The sequence below is a fragment of the Electrona antarctica genome (assembly GCF_951216825.1).
Source record: "Electrona antarctica genome assembly, chromosome: 17".
Classification (NCBI taxonomy): domain Eukaryota; kingdom Metazoa; phylum Chordata; class Actinopteri; order Myctophiformes; family Myctophidae; genus Electrona; species Electrona antarctica.
This window is the reverse complement of record NC_136798.1, coordinates 46,619,585-46,638,970: the sequence shown is the minus strand read 5'-3', so window position 1 is coordinate 46,638,970 and position 19,386 is coordinate 46,619,585. Positions and strand designations below refer to the sequence as shown.

The window sequence follows — 19,386 nt, the reverse complement described above, 5'->3', positions numbered from 1 at the left end:
GTAGGTACCCTCACAAAAAACATGCAGTAATCCTGGTCTAACCTCGCCTCACCAGGCTTTCCACCACCTCGGAGGAAAGCCTGGTCTCTGTTTCAAAAGTCCGTATGATCCTGTCAGGAGCGGATGATATCGTTACGTCATGTTGTAGTATTGTTTTCCTTTTCCCTCAAACAATAAAAGCTCTCGTAGCCTGTAGCTTTTATTGAGAAAAATCGGTTTGAGGAAGTTGCCGCCTGTTGTTCCTGCCTGTCGACTATCATCCGCTCCCGACAGGATCATATACCTAAATGAAATGGTGCCCAGGCTACGTCCGGCCAGGGAATAGAAGCAGCTTGGACTCCTCATACATAGAAGAAAGCATGAGGTCAGTCCGCTGCCCCCCCAGGTTGGTAGAGGAAGTGTGGCGCCCAGGATTACATTAGATAATTGACAATTATAACATTGGATAATTGACAAATGGAACCAAATGGAACCTCCCAAGTGGAACCTTAATGGACCCTAACGGGTCCATTTGGTTCCATTTGTACACTCTCAGAGTTACAGACCCATAAGGGTCCATTTGGTTCCGAACTATCATTTAGCTGGGGACCCCTGGAACTGGTCTAAGTCATATATGAGCACAACATCATCATATGCCGATTTGCAGTGGCGCTGTGTATGTCCTGTCTGCGCGCTGCATGACACACACACACACACACACACACACACACACACACATGACGCGGTATAGACCCCTGGGAGATGGAGTCTATACCCGTTACAATGCCCTATAGACCCCTGGGAGATGGATCGCTGAGGTGGAGCGCCACACCTACCATCAGCTCCTAGTACTCACCGCACGACTTGCCGCACCCAAGCGGTGGCTCCCGGGAGGATCGAACCCCAGCACCTTGCACCAAAAAAAAGGTGAGCGCTCCACCGACTTGAGCTACAACCGGACGCCAATTTCATAGCATAGCCTATAGATAAAACATCAGACTTAATGAACGTTAGCGTTACCGTTTGCCCCGAAATTTTCGGTCCTCCTTTGGATTGTGCTCCACGTAGGTAGCATTATTAGCGACGCCATTAGCATTAGCAGCAGTGTCTGTCACTGAGCGTCCGTACGTCCACCTCCGTCATGAATGACGACCCGCAGTTCCAGCGTTGGCCAGCAGGGTATAGGCGGCTTCCACGTCGACCAGCCGCTCTGGTGGGTGGGGCCTGGTGGTAGGCGGGGCCGAGGGGGGGGAGGAGGAGGAAGCGGCGGCCGGGTGGCCCAGCACGGCGGCCAGGCCTCTGGTCAGCTCCTTGCGGATGTTGTCGCTGGACAGGACGTAGAGGAGGGGGTTGATGGCGCTGTTGAAGGTGGACAGGCCCAGGGAGATGGTGTAGGCCGTGTAGATCCTCTTCTCCAGGTGGCACGCGTCGTCCTGCAGCTGGGTGGGGGGGGGGGGGCAACGTTTATTATACTTGTGCAAGCAGAACGTGCTAGTAGGAGGAGGGGGGTGGGCGCTAGGGCATTAAAGGGCCACTTCACCCCTTTTGCAACCAGATCTAATTGTAATGATGTTTGGGAGACAAGAAACACTTTCCTGGGGTTTTTACGTGGGTAATATGTGTTTTTAGATATTTTAGTATTTCAAAGTATGTCCATAGGCTCCATGATGTCATGGACACTGCTCCTCCTTGTGGATAGGGGGAGGGCTGTCGTACATGAGACATGTAGTCCAGGAAATAAGTGAGACATGCAGTGTCCATGACATCATGGAGCCCATGGACACTTTGAAATACTAAAATATCTAAAAACACATATTGCCCACATAACGCCAGGAAAGTGTGTCTTGTCTCCCAAACATCATTAAAATAAGATCTTGTTGCAAAAGGGGTGAAGTGGCCCTTTAAGCAACTAGTCAACTATTCAACTAATCGACTAGTAAATCCACTAGTCAACCTTGTTGGTACTAGTTAAGTAGTTGATAAGAAAAAAAAATCTCGAAGTAGGGCATGGCTATTTGTGTTTGAATTGGTCAAACTAATAAAGTGTCCTTTCTTCTTACGCCTTGGATGGCAATTGGATGATTTGAGGCACTTTGTTGCAAAAAATCCACCTGTTGGTGGTGCTATAACAGGCCAATGTGAAAAGGGTGGGATATATTCCTCAGCCTAGTAGGAAAGTCTGTGAAAGATTTCACGTAAATTGCACGCTGCGTTCATGATTTGAGGCATTTTGTTCAAAACGGGCCAATCCGGCCAACTTTGAAAGCCAATGTTAGCCAATTAGGATGGAATATGAAATATAGGACAGATCCGTCTTGAACACAAGACTATAGAGATAGTGTGTAACGATTTGCGGGATTTTTGGATAATATTTTTGGAGTAAAAAAATGTGTTTTTCAAAAGTCGGCCTCCTGGTGGCGCTATAACAGGCCATTCTGGAAAATGTGGGGCAGAGGTTCATCGTTGGCATCCAGGGAGTGTGTGTGCAAAATTTGGCATCGACCAGGTTAACGGTGCCGGAGATTAGCTGTACACAGTCACACACACACATGGACGGAGTGCAAAACATACTCTCTCCCCATGCCTTTGGCCTGGTGGAGACAATAAAGTATAGCAACCTGTGGGAAGTGGAACAGCAGGGCTCTCAGCAGCAGCACCAGGTGGTAGGGTCCGAAACACACCAGGAAGAGCAGCACCACGCCCACGGCCAGCGAGCGGACCCTGGCCTTCTGGCGGGCGCTCAGCCCCCCGCTGGCCCGCACGCTGCCCAGGATGGCCCGGTTGGTCCCGATAAGCAGCGCCAGCGGCGCCACGAAGCCCACCGCGAAGCGGGCGTAGTTGAAGCCCGTCACCCTGCGGGTGTGGAGGGTATAGGCATTAAGCAACTAGTCGACTATTCAACTAGTCGACTAGTAAATCCACTATCAGGTAGATTATAGTTATAGTCAACAAAGTACACAGTTTTTAAATGTTTTTTTAGGTAGTAGTCGACTAGTAAACTAGGCAACTAGTAAAAATTACTAGAAGTGAATGCCCTAGTGGAGGGACGGACGCAGTGTTCATTTTGACAGCAAAGGAGCTCTATTTTCGTCCATGCTAAACCCCTTATGCCTAAACTTCTTTGCCTTTTTTTTTTTACTATTTTGTTCTTCAAAAAAGTAAAAAAAAAAATAGGCATTCCGGGTAGGAACAGAGTGCATTCTGGGATGGATTGGGCCGAAACACATGAACGCGCTGCCGTTGACTATCCTTGCACGCGTTCATGTGCGTTCACGTAAGAAACAGCGTTCACGTGTCATCATGTGCGCGTGCGCAATGATAGTCAACGGACCAGCACGTTCATGTGTTTGGGCCAGCGCTGCAATACCAAATTCGGCCACTATGTCCATTTCGCCTCAGGGTTTCCTCCGGTTGCCATCTCTATTCATAAGGTTTAACCCTGCAAGACCCGGATATATTTCTAATTTGGAAAAAAGAGATTTCAACCTTACTACTACTTGTACTACTAGTACTATAGGACTTTGTAGAGGAAATTATGTAAAAAAAAAAAAAGCAATTACATTTGGGGGATATTTTTCATAATAATAAATAAAACATGTTCTACACATTCTAATGATCACAAAAATACATATATTACAGACTTACTTTTATCAGGGTTAAAGGTCAAAGGTCATAGGTTAAACATTGTTAAAAATTGTTCAAAAGGTCCAGAGATTTTGAAGTTGTGTGCATTTCTGCCTCTGTGGGGGGGTATTTATATGCAAATATCATGACCAATGGGCATTGCAATGGAATTCCAATGAACATCAATGATGATGTTAATGTGAAAAACGAACAGAAAAAAAAAAATATATCAATGAATGAATGAATTAAAAGTTTAAAACATAAATTGTTGTTTTATTTTGTGTGCCATAATAATACCTGGCGGTGCTCTTGTCGGGCTCGAAGCACCTCCTGTGGCCCTCCTCGCCGGCGCCCAGCTCGCCGCCCTCCTGCATGCTGAAGACGGGCAGGTGGCCCAGCGCCACCACCGCCACGATGGAGGCCGCCACGCCGGCCGCCACGCGGCGCCGCCGCAGGCCCCGCCCCCGCGACTCCACGGCGTAGACCACGGCCACGTAGCGGTCGGCCGACACGCAGCACAGCAGGAAGATGCTGACGTACATGTTGTTGAAGAAGATGTAGCCGCACACCTGCCGAGAGTTGTGTTCATTATATTGTGTCTGTAGCAGAGTTATAATGAATTGCATTTTTATAACGCTTTTTTCCAAGTGCTCAAAGCGCTTCACAATGGTTCATTCATTCATTCATACATTGGGAGGTGAAGCGTCGACGCCAGCGTCCTCACTTCCCACATTCACACACCAACGGTGGCGAGCTTACACCGACCAACTCATTGGAGGCAATGTAGGGTTCAGTGTCTTGCCCAAGGACACTTCGACATGTGGAAAGGAGTAGGAGCCGGGATTCAAACCGGCGACCCAGGGATCATTGGACGACCTGCTCTATACCTCCTGAGCCACAGCCGCCCTATAACAGTTGTTCATTATGTCTGTAGGTGGAGGTGTGACACAGCAGGAAGATGCTGACATACTGTACATGTTGCTGAAGAAGATGTAGCCGCACACCTGATGAGCGTTAAACATATCACCACAAACATATCTTAGACTCAGAGCATACATGGGCAACTGGCCATGGGCCACAATATAAGCCACAAGCGTCCACCTTCACTTAATGTAGCCCTCAGGTTAATATCAGAACGCTGATATATTATTGATTTCAGCTGTTACAATTCGAGGAAAAAAGTCCTTCTGCACACCTACAATGGAAAGGTGCATTGGAGGATGCAACAGGAACTGGAGAAGTATAGAGAAAAAAGGACACTGTCTTCACTTAGAATTAGATTTAGTTTCGGTCGTTCAGACCTTCATCAGGCATGATGAAGGTTACAATTCCAAACATTCAATTACTTCAGTCTAAATAAATAGCTTAATGCGTAGTATTGAGTAAGTAAATGTTATCATCGTTTTTAATCCAATGTATTTGTATTTAGTTCATAACGATAACGTAACTATAATTGAAGGCATTTGATTTATTAGCAAAAATAGCTGATCTAATATTAGAAAAAATAGCTGATCTACAAGCTCAAAAGGCGTCGCAATGCGACGCGTTTTGAGCTTGTAGATCGGCTATTTTTGCTAAGGCAGTAATATGCAATGTGGCTCTCTGGAGTGAGTGTGGAACTATAGTGGTCCTCTCCATCGTCAAAGTTGCCCACCCCTGTCTTAGAGCACACCTGAGGGAACGTTAAACAAATCACCACAAACATATCTCACACCTGAGGAGCACACGATACCTCAAGTACAACTACCAGAATGTAACGCAGGTAAAGTAATGAGTCACTCGTTTATTGAGTCAGTCAATAAACAAGAAATGATCACCCAGTGATATTTGTCATGCAGGTGAAAGAAGCGCTGGTTTCTTTATTTAGTAACGAACGCTCCTCTCAACCGGCCGGTCTCAATCATTCATAATATTATGTTACGTAACAATGGGTGTCTCTAAAGATTTATGTTACCTGCTTCCTGTTACCCGTTTCCTGGTCATGTGACCTGAGTAACCAATACATGACAGCAGCATGTGTGGCAGGCAATCAGGACTATAGGTCCTCAGTATGACTCATGTATGACTATAGGTCTTCTACATTTCATGAGAAAAAAGCCCTAATACACGGTCCAAGGCCACCTGTGGTTTGAGTAGAAAAGACGTCCTTAGCAAATAAATTGTTAATCAAGTTAACACCCCGAGCGGCATAAAACGGAGTTCTCCGTCCTATCAAATAGTAACGCCCAGCGCTCAGGAGATTAATAAAAGGACGGAGATGTATTGATATCAAAACCGATCACATCGCTCCACAGGCTGGGAGCGTCTGTTCATTCGATGTCATTTCCGGTTGGGACGTCATCGAAAATGTTCCCCCCCATTTTAGCGGATGAGACCGAAAATCTTAAAACATGAATAACTGGTGATCTACATCATTCCGTCCAATTCTAAGCAAAGATTATGTTTTTGACGGCCCATCACGGTCCCATCGCTAGTCGCGTTAGAATTAATCCTACCTCCCGTTGTTGTCGATCGCCTCGGGGGTGTTTTGGCTACATCTAGCTACTTCGGCTACATCCGGGATAGCGCCTGGTGCATCATTAAATGTGCTCCTTTGCTGTAAATCGCTGGGCGCTCTGATTTAATGGTCCTAAATACCCCCGGGCGTTCTGGGTGGGAACCCCTTTTGGTATTTTAAGCATTATACTTTAGCTATTGAAAAATAGCAGATCTACAAGCTCATAGCGTGGCACCGAGTGCCGCGATACGAGCTTGTAGGCCTGCTATTTTTGAAAAATCGTGAAAATGTAGTGCAAATCTTTGAGTATATTCTTTACGTTTTTAACTCAAATCTTTGCTTCTGGGTGGAGGGTCCCTGGAACAACATCTTTTCAGGTGGGGTCGGCGGCCAATTTCATATAATTCTGGGGCTCCTTGACATGAAAATGTTTGAGAACCTGCACTGACATAGAAACATGGGTTTTCGTAGAATCGTTTTGTAGAATCTTTCCCAGGTCAAAATGGGTTAATAGGCCACGCAAGGTCGGAACCAACGGGTGAGTCTTCACCGGCCACGCATGGCATTGGTACTCCCCCCACCCCCCCCCCCCCCCCCCCGTATACACACCTTGCAGGCGGCAGAGCTCCAGGGCCACCAGTGTCCTCGGCTGACGTAGTAGGCCCAGAGGGGCAGCGTACACAGGTACATGAGGTCACACACCGACAGGCACCACAGGTACACACCCAGCACGTTGTGGCTCCTCACCTATAGGACACAAATAGACAAGATCTAGATCCACATCCAGATTCAGATTGAACACCTTAACACATTTATTGAAAAATTAGGATCTAATTCACACCAGCATTTTTCCCAGTTGAGCTCTTATTTTGAAAAGCCACATTTCTATGGAATTTATGGAATGCACGTCGTTGCTAATGAAATGTATTTAAAATATTGTTTTGATGCTCATGTTTTTTTTTTTGGTAATATTTTTTATCCCACCATTTTGCAACCCATTTTTTCACCCAATGTCAATTATCTAATGTAATCCTGGGCGCTACACTTCCTCTGCCAACCTGGGAGGGCAGCGGACTGACCTCATGCTTCCTTCTATGCATGAGGAGTCCGAGCTGCTTCTTTTCACCTGACAGGGGGGAGTTTCCCCTGCCGGAGATACATACAGAAAAATAATGGTTCTATATTGGTTCTATAAAAGGCTGCATGGTTCTTTGAAGAACTAAATAAGTACTAAAGAACCAACCATTTTATTTCGGTTCTTCAGATCCTCATATGGTTCTTGGGGATTTTAAAAGGTTCTTTAAAAGGTCCCGCCCCCTTCTTCAATTTACATTCAATTTACAATTTAGGCATTTAGCAGACGCTCTTAATCCAGAGCGACTTACATTAGGCAGGAACAAAAGTATGGGAATACATCACATAAAATGCATTTATCAAGAAACATGCGTAAGCTAAGAACGTAACTAGAACATATCTATATAATGACACTATACATATTAACTATACATATATACTATACTATGCTATACATATGTAGGCTACTATGATGTGCTATGACTATATACAATGCAATTATTGTGCTGTCTACATGACATGCTATAAGTCTGTTTCAAATGCTATCTAAGTCTAAAAAGTGCTATCTAAGGGGGTAGGATAAGTGCTATGGGCCATGATGGAGTCTGAAAAGGTGGGTCTTCAGACTACGGCGGAAGATTGGGAGTGATGCCGCAGTTCTGACTGCAACGGGGAGTGCATTCCACAGTTTTGGGGCCAGAAGGGAGAAGAGTTTGGGACGTGTGGAGCGTTGTCCCGGCGTTTTTAGTGAGGGTACTTCCAGCTTTCCTGCGTTGGCTGATCTGAGTGCTCTTTTACGTGTTTGGCAGCGGCCAAGAAGTTAACATTAACAACGTAATTCTTCACCATTCTACTACATATGAAGAGAGTGGAAGTGAGGTGAGGTTATTTTCTACTTATAACATGTTTTAGTTGATGTTAGAATGTTCCACAGCCATGTAGAACTTGCAGTAGCTTTGTACTATATGTTTGGTTGTGACAGAGGCAGAAGAGGAGAGAAGAGACGCCATTATGTGATGCTAGTTTTTGCAGCTAAGCTAACATTAACTTGAGGTAACAAGTGTTAGCTAAAAGGTAAGAAGTCATATAGAATATTACATTTGTGAACAAGTTTATAATGTAATTTCTGTAAAGTTGTTTAAGGCAATGTGGCCTAGTGTTATGGAGGATGGGTGTATTTAAAACAGCGCCAAAGCAGTCCATGATGAAAGCCTCCCTTTACACAGAGATGAGCCCTGTATTTCCTTACAGAAATTGTGTTTGTGTGCAGGGATTTTCTGACAGTATTCTACTGTAAATGAAGGCTGGCAGTGTGAAGGCAAAGTTAAACAATTATCGTGTGAAGGGCTGACACAAAAAATTCCACTATTCTATTAAAAAAAAAGCCGACCCTTTTGGTCCACGAGCCGGCCCCTTTGGTCCGCGAGCCATGCGTGCGCCTCGCCGCATACTAGAGGGTAACTCGTTACTGCAACGAGGAGACGGCTGTGTTCGTTTGCGACATTGCTTCCAATATAGCTCTGTGCCTCGATATTACGAAAGAAGACAAGTTTGTCAAGGGGGTCCAACGGTCCTTCGTTGTGCGGGGGCATACACTACAGCTTACGGTCAGCCCGGGCCCGGGGTCGGGTGGTGTTTATCTGTTTTATAATTAATTGTGCATTCCTGCTTTAATAAAGTCTCAAATGATGTTTAATTAAGTCCAATCAAAAGGACTTTCAAACTATAGCATGCCAACTTTAGTTTCCAGGAACAGAAAGCCTGCCATTTTCATTATCTTGACTTGGATTCCCCACCGATGGGGTCTCTGGTAGGCAGGTTTCTGAACTGTCCACAGCCCTGAGACACAGAGTATGGCACCAATTTAGTATGTAGATTGTAGACTAAATTGGTACCATATTATAATGAGCATTAGTGAGGACCAATATGAGTTGAAAATGGGTGAAGTGGTTCTTTAAATAAATAAAATAAATGTATTTAAATATGTCTTTCTTCTTCACAGGAAATGGCACACCTGTGGACCGTGGCTGAAGTGTCCCTTTGGCTGGAAGAGAATGACTTAAAAGAATACCAGCAGATCTTCTTAGGTGAGCCTTTCAATGGAGGCATCCTATCAGTGGCCACAATGCACCACTAGAAAACCTACTCATGAAAAACTACTGAAACATCAACAAATATATCATGAAAACGAGAGTGGATTCTCTGTTGTTTGTGGCCTAGAGAACTGTCCAAAAGAGTACTTGTCTGTGAAGACTTTGCAACACTATATAAGGAAAAAACACAAGCGTCAAGTTCAAGAATCGGAATTGATCGCAGACTGTGATTCCTGTGGAACAGTTCCTGTTGCTCAATCTTCTGAAGCGTCTACTTCCCAATTCACAGTTGCTGAACTTATAACGAACTTTACAGACACTGTGAAAAAACAACTGGCCTTATTCTCTTTGAAGCTGCAGGAGTCACTTTTCAAATATGTTACTGAAAACTAAAGGCTCATTAAATGGTAAATGGTGCACTTATATAGTGCCTTTATCCAAGGCGCTTTACATAGATTGTGCATTACATTCACCCATTCATACACCGATTGCGGCGGAAGCCATGCAAGGTACCAACCAGCACATCGGGAGCAATTTGGGGTTCAGTGTCTTGCCCAAGGACACTTCGACATGTAGACAGGAGGAGCCGGGATTCGAACCGCCGACCCATGGATCATTGGACGACCTGCTCTACCTCCTGAGCCACAGTCGCCCCTCATTTTTTTCTCAATGTTTGCAGACTTTAAATATTGATATTTCAAGGGATCACATTTCAAATATCCTAGATGATATGACTGGACCGCAGCCGAGTGTACGACGGCTGGGATGAGGATCAGCGTCTCCAAATCTGAGGCCATGGTTCTCAGCAGGAAACCGGTGGATTGTGCAGTCCGGGTAGGGAATGAGGCATTACCCCATGGTGAAGGAGTTCAAGTATCTCGGGGTCTTGTTCACGAGTGAGGGGAGGACGGAGAAGGAGATCAGCCGGAGAATCGGAGCGACAGGGGCGGTATTGTAGTCGCTGTACCGCACTGTTGTGACGAAAAGAGAGTTGAGCCAGAAGGCAAAGCTCTCTCTCTACCGAGCAATCTTCGTTCCTACTCTCACCTATGGTCATGAAGTGTGGGTCATGACCGAAAGAATAAGGTCGCGAATACAAGTGGCCGAAATGAGTTTTCTTCGACGGGTGTCTGGCATCTCCCTTATAGATAGGGTGAGTCACACGAGAGAGACTCGGAGTAGAGCCGCTGCTCCTTCGCCTGGAAAGGAGCCAGCTTAGGTGGTTAAAACTACTTTTTGAGGGAAAAGCCTTATTGCATCAAAAGTGCTCTAGCAACTGTATCGGCAGACAACCTCTCAGCTCACGGACTTGCAGGTTTTAGTTGCTCATTCAGCAGTGGTAGGATATGTATGTATGTGTCACTATGATGGCTTATAACAGGGGTTCTCAACCCGTGGGTCGCGACCCCTCGGGGGGTCGCCAAATTATTTTAGGGGGTCCCCAAATTATTTTCAAAAAAAAAAAAAAAAAAAAAAAGATTTTGTTTTTTTAAAAAAAAATCACGATTTTTCAAAAATAGCAGACCTACAAGCTCGTAGCGCGCCACTCGGTGGCACGCTATGAGCTTGTAGATCTGCTATTTTTAAATAGCTAAATTATAACAATGCTTAAAACACCAAAAGGGGTTCCCGCCCAAAATGGTTTAAGGTTATTGTAGCAGTCAATTTATATTGGGGGTCGGGAGGGGGCGGGGCGGGGGTCCCGAGACGTTGCCAAAGCATTTTCGGGGGTCCCCGGCCAAAAACGTTGAGAACCCCTGGCTTATAAGATAGTGAGTGAGGAAGATTGTGTTCTCAGGACAAAGGAAACTCATGCATACCATTTGAAGTGTATTGAAGAGACTACGGCCCTCATTTATCAACTCGGCGTACGCCAAAATATGGGTGCACGCCGGAATTACCGCAATTTTCTGCATTTACCATTTCCACAAAACCTTGAACTTGAACGTGAGCCAGGACAAAAATCACGTCAGGTCGGGAGCTGTCGTAGGCTTTGTCCTCAGCTGTTTTTCTCTCGTAGAAAAGCGGAGCAGCATTGTCTGAACTGCTGACATGCTGTCACAGGCATCTAAGCATATGTATTCACTCCTAAAATGTTAATATAAAACTGTATGTATATACAAAAGAAAAAGAGAGATTTCCAACTTTACAAGCAATTAAAATCGCGCAATTAAAAACAATATAACATGTTTACAATGTACTAGTTTGTGCTTAATCAAACATTTACTGGCCTTGTTAAACATATATATGCGAGCGCACTTGTGAGATGATTTCATGGGAGCACATGAGCGTGACATCAGATGCCTATATAATCACTGTGATATTATAAAAAAAATATTTAGGCATAAATGGACTGCACGCCTTTATTTCCAAGTGACAATGACAAGCATACAGCTTGCCTATTTGCAATAAGTAGGCTATAGGCGTAAGGGGCTTAATCATTCACCATTTAAAAGTGCTTTGACAGTCATTCAGATAAAAGCAAGATAATTTCCGGGAGTCGGGAGGACGAGACCGTGGCGTTCGTCGCCAGCACATATCAGCACACATGCAAGCCTTCATCCATATGTTTATGATTCGTTCATCAATGATCAAATCACTCCATAAACGTTGATTATGACTGCCTTGACGACATGCTAATGATGCTATCTCTCATGCAGGCATCGCTCACCCACAGCACTTATCACAGCAGTGCGCAGTCTCACTGATCGCCTTCGCCGTGCACTGCGCACGAATGGGTAAAATTAATATAGGCCTAGCCTATAAACGTATTCCATTCATGGCTATGCGATGTGTCATGTAGCCTTGAGCTGCGTGCGTGTGTGCGTGCGTGCGTGTGTGCGTGCGTGCGTGCGTGCGTGCGTGCGTGCGTGCGTGCGTGCGTGCGTGGACATGACAGCAAGGCAAGTGAGGTGAGAGGGAAACAGACAGGGTAGGCCTACAGCTTTATTTAATTCATGCAGGTGTTCGTTCTTTATTTAAGATACAACACACCAGTTGGGCTTGCAAGTTGTGTGTGCGTGCATGCGTCTGTGTGTGTGTGTGTGTGTGTGTGTGTGTGTGTGTGTGTGTGTGTGTGTGTGTGTGTGTGTGTGTGTGTGTGTGTGTGTGTGTGTGTGTGTGTGTGTGTGTGTGTGTGAGAGGGGGGGGGGAGGCGGGCAGCAAGGCAAGCGGGGGAAACTTTTTTATTGGCTTTTTGCATCATGTAACCATGGTTTCCATGCGTTGTTTGGTCGGGCAGACCTCAAGTCTCATCAAAGATGATGCACAACCAGCAGTCAGTGAGTTGTTCCTTCGAGAACTTCCAGTGAACTTGCAGGCTCATTTTAAGAACTTGGAGGTTCCCATTGGTGTTGATGAGAGGCTCTGGAAGAGTAAACGTATTGTTTTGAACTCTTGTCAAGTATGCGGCTGGGGATTTCTTCATTCTTGATCTTGTGCACGGAGAGCAGATACCACTGTTTGTGAAGATAACCCTAATTCTGCATATTAGGGCAAATTGGATTCTTGTTGGGAACCTTTTCTCAACAGTGGAATTTAAAAGCCATCTTCATTCATACCACATCAGAGAGACGAGCTGTTGGTGTTCAAGCCTGGAGAGGAGGTGGACTATCATGCTTTGAATGCATACAATTTTGAAATTACAATTACAATTGTAATTGAAATTACAATATTGAAACATATCCTAATTACGTCACCATCGACAGCCAGTTATAACCCGACATTGAAAAAAAATCAGTATATACCTCATAAAATATAAAAAATCAAAAATCCAGCATGACCACAATACTTGCGCGCTCTGCTTGCGCAAGTAATAACTGGGTGCCATGCACAATACTATAGCAAGTGGAAGGAACACGTTATTCTGACCAGTTCCTTTCCCCTCCATCAGGCACTGGATTACTGCATGTTTTTTGTGAGGGTACCTACCCTAGGGGACACGGGGAGAACATGCAAACTCCACACAGAAAGGCCCTTTCGCCAACCTCGCCTCGGGTATGGGCACTGATGACGCGGAGGAGAGATATCAACGATATATCACGATATCTGCAACTACAAAATACTTGGAACTGAAAAAAAGCTAATTTCATGCTCGGACACAGGGAGGGACACACACATAGCTGTCTATAGGAGTGGTTGCACCACTCAAACACTAGATTAATACTCAATAAACTCCCCCTTTGCCTCATGCCATCATCATAATACCTCACAAACACCAACTGACCATTATCGCTGGTATCATCATAATACCTCACAAACACCACCAACTGACCATTATCACTGGTGTCAGTGGACTTGTCCACTGCTGGGGAAATGCATTCTGCATTTTGTATTCCCACAAAGCTGTTTGGACAAATCACCATCCAGTAATTCAGTACTTCTGGTTGCTGTGGAATCTGAGAGTGGGATTTGCATTATTTTAGCTGTCATTTCCTCCTTTTCTAAACATGTTGTTCATCACTTCATTATGAACAACATTATTTTATTTCAAATTTCTTTTTTTCCCCCGCAGCTGCAACAGGCTGTTGCCCCATGTCATTTGCCAGGCAGGCTCCACTGGCAACAGCTCCATCAGAGTGCTCCAGACTTCCCTCTCCAGAGCAACATTAAGTAACTTCCTCCTGGGGGGATCCCGAGACGTTCCAAGGCCAGTGAGTCGATGTAATCCCTCCATCTGCACCTTGGTCTGCCCCGAGGACTCCTCCCAGTGGGACGTGTATATAACCCATTTTGGGCGGGAATCCCTTTTGGTGTTTTAAAGCATTATTTAGCTATTGAAAAATAGCAGATCTACCGCACTATGAACTTGTAGGTCTGCTATTTTTGAAATATCGTGAAATTGTGCCTCAAATCTTATATATTATTACAGAGTGACCATTTTAACTCAAATCTTTGCTTCTGGGGAGGTCCCTGGAGCAACATATTTTCAGATGGGGAGGGGGGGGGGGGATATTGAGCACCAGTGATACAGAAAAATAAGGTTTTTCACTGTCAGGACATTTTTTTAAATCTCGACATCAGGCCTAAATTATGTTAAATACCTGCATCCATGTGAGGGCGACGGTGAGCAGGTTGGCGGGCAGGCCTATGAGCAGCACCACACTGTAGAGGAACACCAGCGGGAGGCGGTCCTTCTCGTACGGAGGAACGCACGCGCTCACACTCTGGTTGCTGCTGCTGCTGCTGGCCAGCAGGGGGCTCTGGGTCCACGTCACATCATGCATGTTGTTGTTGTCTGCAGGGGCACACGCACACACACACAGTCACACACACACACCAGTGTTGTTTTTTGCAGCAAATTTTGATTTTAGTTTTAGTCATAGTTTTTTTTCCATTGATATTTGTATTAGAAGTTAGGCAACAGTATATGGTGTCATTTCAGTCACATCATATATACAATAGTTATTTAGGTATACTGTACATGGAATGACAACCTTTTATAATACTTCTGATTAAATTGCTTTGCCCACTCCATTTTCCATTTCAAAACCCATACACAAACAAACATAAAAGACATCAGAAAGTAATAAAATAAAAAGTGCATAAAGAACATGGTACAATATATCACATTTTTTAAATGAATAAAATAAACATTAAAAACATGTACAAATAATAATCATAAGCACACATAGAGAGAAGAATTAAGTATAGAAGGAAGGATAGAAAGAGGGGAAAGAGAGAAGAGGGGGGGGGGGGGGGGGCAATCACTCAATGAGTAGGGATTAGTTGGCTATTAAAGAATAACAATAAAGGATCCCAGTTCTCTTGGAATGTATTGAGATTACCTCTGGTAGAATATCTGATTTTCTCCAATTTCAAAAAGGACATTACTTCTCTCAGCCATTGGGTACTAGAGGGTGGTCTAGTAGATTTCCACTGGAGAAGTAGATGGCGTCTTACTATTAGGGAGGTAAAAGCCAAAACCTCCAGCTGTCTGGGAGTGTATAGATCGTAGTCTTCTGGGACCCCAAAAATTGCAATGTGTGGAGAAATGTTTACAGGAAATGTGAATATTTTGGACATTGTGTCGAAGTAATTCTTCCAGAGGTTAATCAGAAGTGGACATGAATAAAACATATGTGTTAAATTACAGGGTGAGGAGTGGCATTTGTCACAGCTATCTGCTACGTTGGGATACATTTGTGATAGTTTGGCTTTGGAGAAATTAATTCTAAATAATACCTTAAATTGAGTGAGACGCGCACAGGTTGAGCTTTTGTAAAAAGTACATCCCACCAATCATCATCGAATGTCAGACCAAGTTTAGCCTCCCAAGCCTCCTTGATCCTGTTATTGTTGGGGGCACTATCTAAAGATAGGAGATTATCATAAATCTGAGATATTCGTGATTTCTCAAATGGGTCGGACTGAATGAACTGCTCCCATACCTGAGTCGGAGGTATCTGTGGAAAGTTTGGAAATAGTGATTGAACACAATGTCTGACTTGAAAATACCGAAAAAGATGGGAGGTTGGGAGACCAAACCTAGCAGATAGGTAGGCAAAACTACAGAATATACCATTCTTGTATACATTTTTAAAAGATTTAAGACCCCTTTCGTGCCAGACTGAATAACCTGAATCCGAGCTAGCAGGGTTAAATAAATGGTTCCTCAATAGAGGGCTTGAGGCGGATGGAAATTTAAATTTAAAATGGCTTATGAATTGGTACCAGATTTTGAGAGTGGAACGAACAATTGGATTCCGAGTATATCCAGAGGGGTTGGTTGGAATAGGAGCAGTAAGTAGAGCTGACAATGAGGATGAGGTGCATGATTTTGATTCAAACTTACACCAAAGCGGATTTGCTGATGCATACCAGTATGAAATCTTATGAATGTGTGCAGCCCAATAATACAGTTGGAAATTTGGCAATGACAACCCTCCATTGAATTTGCAACTTTGAAGTACAGATTTTTTAATCCTGGGTGCCTTTACCATTCCATAGGAATTTAGAGATCCGTTTTAGTCATAGTTGAATAGTTTTCATTTAGTTTTAGTCACCCGGAGTGTTTTAGTGTTTAGTCTAGTTTTAGTCGACTAAATATCATGAGATTTTAGTCGAGTAAATCTACAGTTGATTTAGTCGACTAAAATGTATTTTGGCGGGCCTTGATGCCGTCTTAATGACTTGCTGGAAATAGCCGATCTACAAGCGATCTGCAATGAGCTTGTAGATCGGCTATTTTCAGCATGCAACCATGTGTAAAATGACTTATACTGGATCTCTAGTCCCTTCCTAACATTTTAGTCTAGTTTTTACTTATTGACGAAATTGTCAAATATATTTAGTCTCAGTTTTAGTCATCATGGCCTAGTTTTCATTTAGTTTCTATTTAGTTTTTGTCGACGAACATTTTTCGTTTAGTTTTAGTCGACGAAAAATACACTGACACACACACACCCCAGGGGTCTTCACCATGTTGTACCAAGAAACACATAAATGGATGAATGACTGAGGTCTGTAACTCTGAGAGTGTTCAAATGGAACCAAATTGACCCTTATTATGGGTCCATTTGGTTTGTACAGAATGTAGAATAATTGTTCTTTTTGATCAACTAACTTGATTCTGCTAACAGCCGGTTTCAATGATATAAATAATAGGGATGTAGTCGAATCCACCTAAATCAAGTTCAAGTCAAGACCAAGTCCGAGTGGGGGGGGGGGTCGTGTCCGAGTCGAGACTGACGCGAGGCGAGACCGAGTCGAGACCAGATTTATTTTAACTCTGTTACTTAACAAGACAGCTGTCTATAGCGTGTACCAAAATCTCCTTAGATTTTCAGCTTTCCAGCATGGAGACAGCATCAAGGAACCCAGTTTACAAAAAAGACGTAGAATGGCTTGGATCTCGGCTGTATGGCGTACGGGCGCAGAGACATAACGTTCAACAAAGTATAGTAAGCTGGCCGTCCCTAGCTTTTCAGACGCCGCCCCCCTCTTGGTGACGTACACGTTTCCACACGCTATAAGCACAAGAACAGATGATGTTAATGTGAATGGGCTCCTCATAGTGGCATAATACATATAGTACCGAGTTCCTTAAGGTACCAGACCGAGTCAAGTCGAGGTCAAATTAAGGGCGAGACGATACCGACTAAATGAAAATGTGAACTCGAGACCGGACTCGGGACGAGTCAAGGACTTGATTGAAGTATTTATTAACAGTATGCAGAATGGGTACAGTGACATTTCAAACGAAAGCACAACTCAATACTGTGGACGACACACTGATAAAGCATTACACTTGTTTACAACAGGGTCCACCATTTTCAATTCATCGGAACATTTAGAGACGTACAAATATACACTTCTAAATAAAAAACAGGAAATCATCATATAAGGAGGTGATAAAACATACATTAGGTCTAAAGGGTGTGTGGGGGGGACTCAGACTTTACGCGGGCCAGTTTCGAATTGCAGCCATCCGTGTAGGTGCCCTTTGAGAGTGGTTTTGAAAGAGTCAAGGGATTTGCATGTCTTTTTTTGGTTTGTTTTTTATTTTTATCCCACGATTTTGTAACCTATTTTTCACCCCTGTGTCAATTATCTAATGTGATCCTGGGCTCTACACACCCTCCGCCAACCTAGTCCCCATATATGGGGGACATGGGGAGAGCAACGGACTTGAACTCATGCTTCCTTCATGCGTGAGTGTCCAAGTTGCTCCTTTGCACCTGACAGGGGGGTTTCCCTGGTTTGGACGTAGCGCGTGTGTTGTGCCACAAGCTCCTCACGTTCCTAGTCCCTCCCCTGCACGACATCATAGGGCAAGGGCCGGGCGTCTTCCTCAGCCAGCAGCCAGCACAGGTGGGGCTGATTCCAATCAGCCCAGCTGCTCCACAATCACCATCAGAAGCTGCCAATATAAGCTGCTGAGAGCCGGCGCCCGACGCTTGGACGTTGACTACTGTGGTTAGTGTTACCGGCAGTTTAGTTTCAGTTCCTAGCGTACTATTAGCGTGCATATTGTAGATCTTCTATTTTTGCTTTGAGTTGTTCCTGTGGTAGATCTGCTGTTTTTTGTGCTAACTTTGTTCCTCTGTTTTGTTCCAGGCTCCCTCCACAAACCCAGGGTCTCCCAGCTCCACCGCTCCTTCCAGGATTCCCCTCATGCTCCTAACAAACCAAGTTTGAAATAAATTCCCTTTTGGTTACTCCTGTCTCAGTGTCTTTGCCTTTGGGGTCCCCGGCACATTTGGCTACTTAACACTTCGAGTGCAACAGCGTGGAAGGAACACGTTATTCCAACCAGTTCCTTTCCCCTCCATCAGGTGCCCCGGCTGGCCAGGGGGAGGCAGTTTAGAGACCAGGATTACTGCATGTTTTTTGTGAGGGTACCTACCCACAGGGAGAACATGCAAACTCCACACAGAAAGGCCCTTTCGCCAACCCCGCCTCGGGTATGGGCACTGATGACACGGAGTAGGAAACACACCGCCAGCAGCCACAGCGTCCCGAGCGGGAATCGAACCCAGGACCTTCTAGCTGTGAGGCGACAGCACTACCATGAACTGTGCCACCGTGCCCCCGGATTTGCATGTCTTAATGACTGTTGGTAGGGCGTTCCACATTTTGGTGGCATAGAACTTAATTTAGTCCCTTGTTTGTGCCGAATAGTACTACAACACTTATAAATAACTACTTTGGATCCATATAGGAATGCAGGTTATTTATTTTTTTGCAGATGGGTTCCCAGATTGCACGTTATATGAAATCAAACATAATATACAGTAGATTCATCCTACCAGTCAACACGCTGTTGTCGCTTGTTTAAAATCAAACACAGTATGTTTTCCTGAACTTCAATTTGGGGAGAGCATTGATGACGTGAGCATGTCAAAAAGTGCATTTCATCACTGAACGTTTCTGAGAAATTAGTCATTATGGAGAGAGAGAGAGTGTGCACACGCCTGCATGAGTGCGTGCGTGCGTGCGTGCATGCGTGCGAGTGATAGCATCAGGCCTCAAAATTAACCGGGTCATATCCTGTAAGAGGAAGTCAGAATGTTGAGTTATCAGCCTCACCAACCTGAAAACGGTCATGACTCTGATGAAGACCTTTTAGGTCGAAAAGTTAGTCGTTCTGTATACTTAAAATGTCCGTGCTGCTCCAGT

At 44.6% G+C, this 19,386-nt stretch overlaps 1 protein-coding gene across 1 annotated transcript; it reads right to left on the bottom strand.

The window, feature by feature from the left end:
* Positions 1 to 1,118: 1,118 nt before the first annotated feature.
* Positions 1,119 to 18,383, bottom strand: gpr132b (G protein-coupled receptor 132b; the record flags this gene model as incomplete). The annotated part of the gene is made up of 6 exons (XM_079526480.1): positions 1,119 to 1,418; positions 2,598 to 2,832; positions 3,901 to 4,172; positions 6,710 to 6,847; positions 14,310 to 14,503; positions 18,302 to 18,383. 6 exons carry the CDS (start codon positions 18,381 to 18,383, stop codon positions 1,119 to 1,121), a joined length of 1,221 nt encoding a protein of 406 aa, XP_079382606.1.
* Positions 18,384 to 19,386: the final 1,003 nt, after the last annotated feature.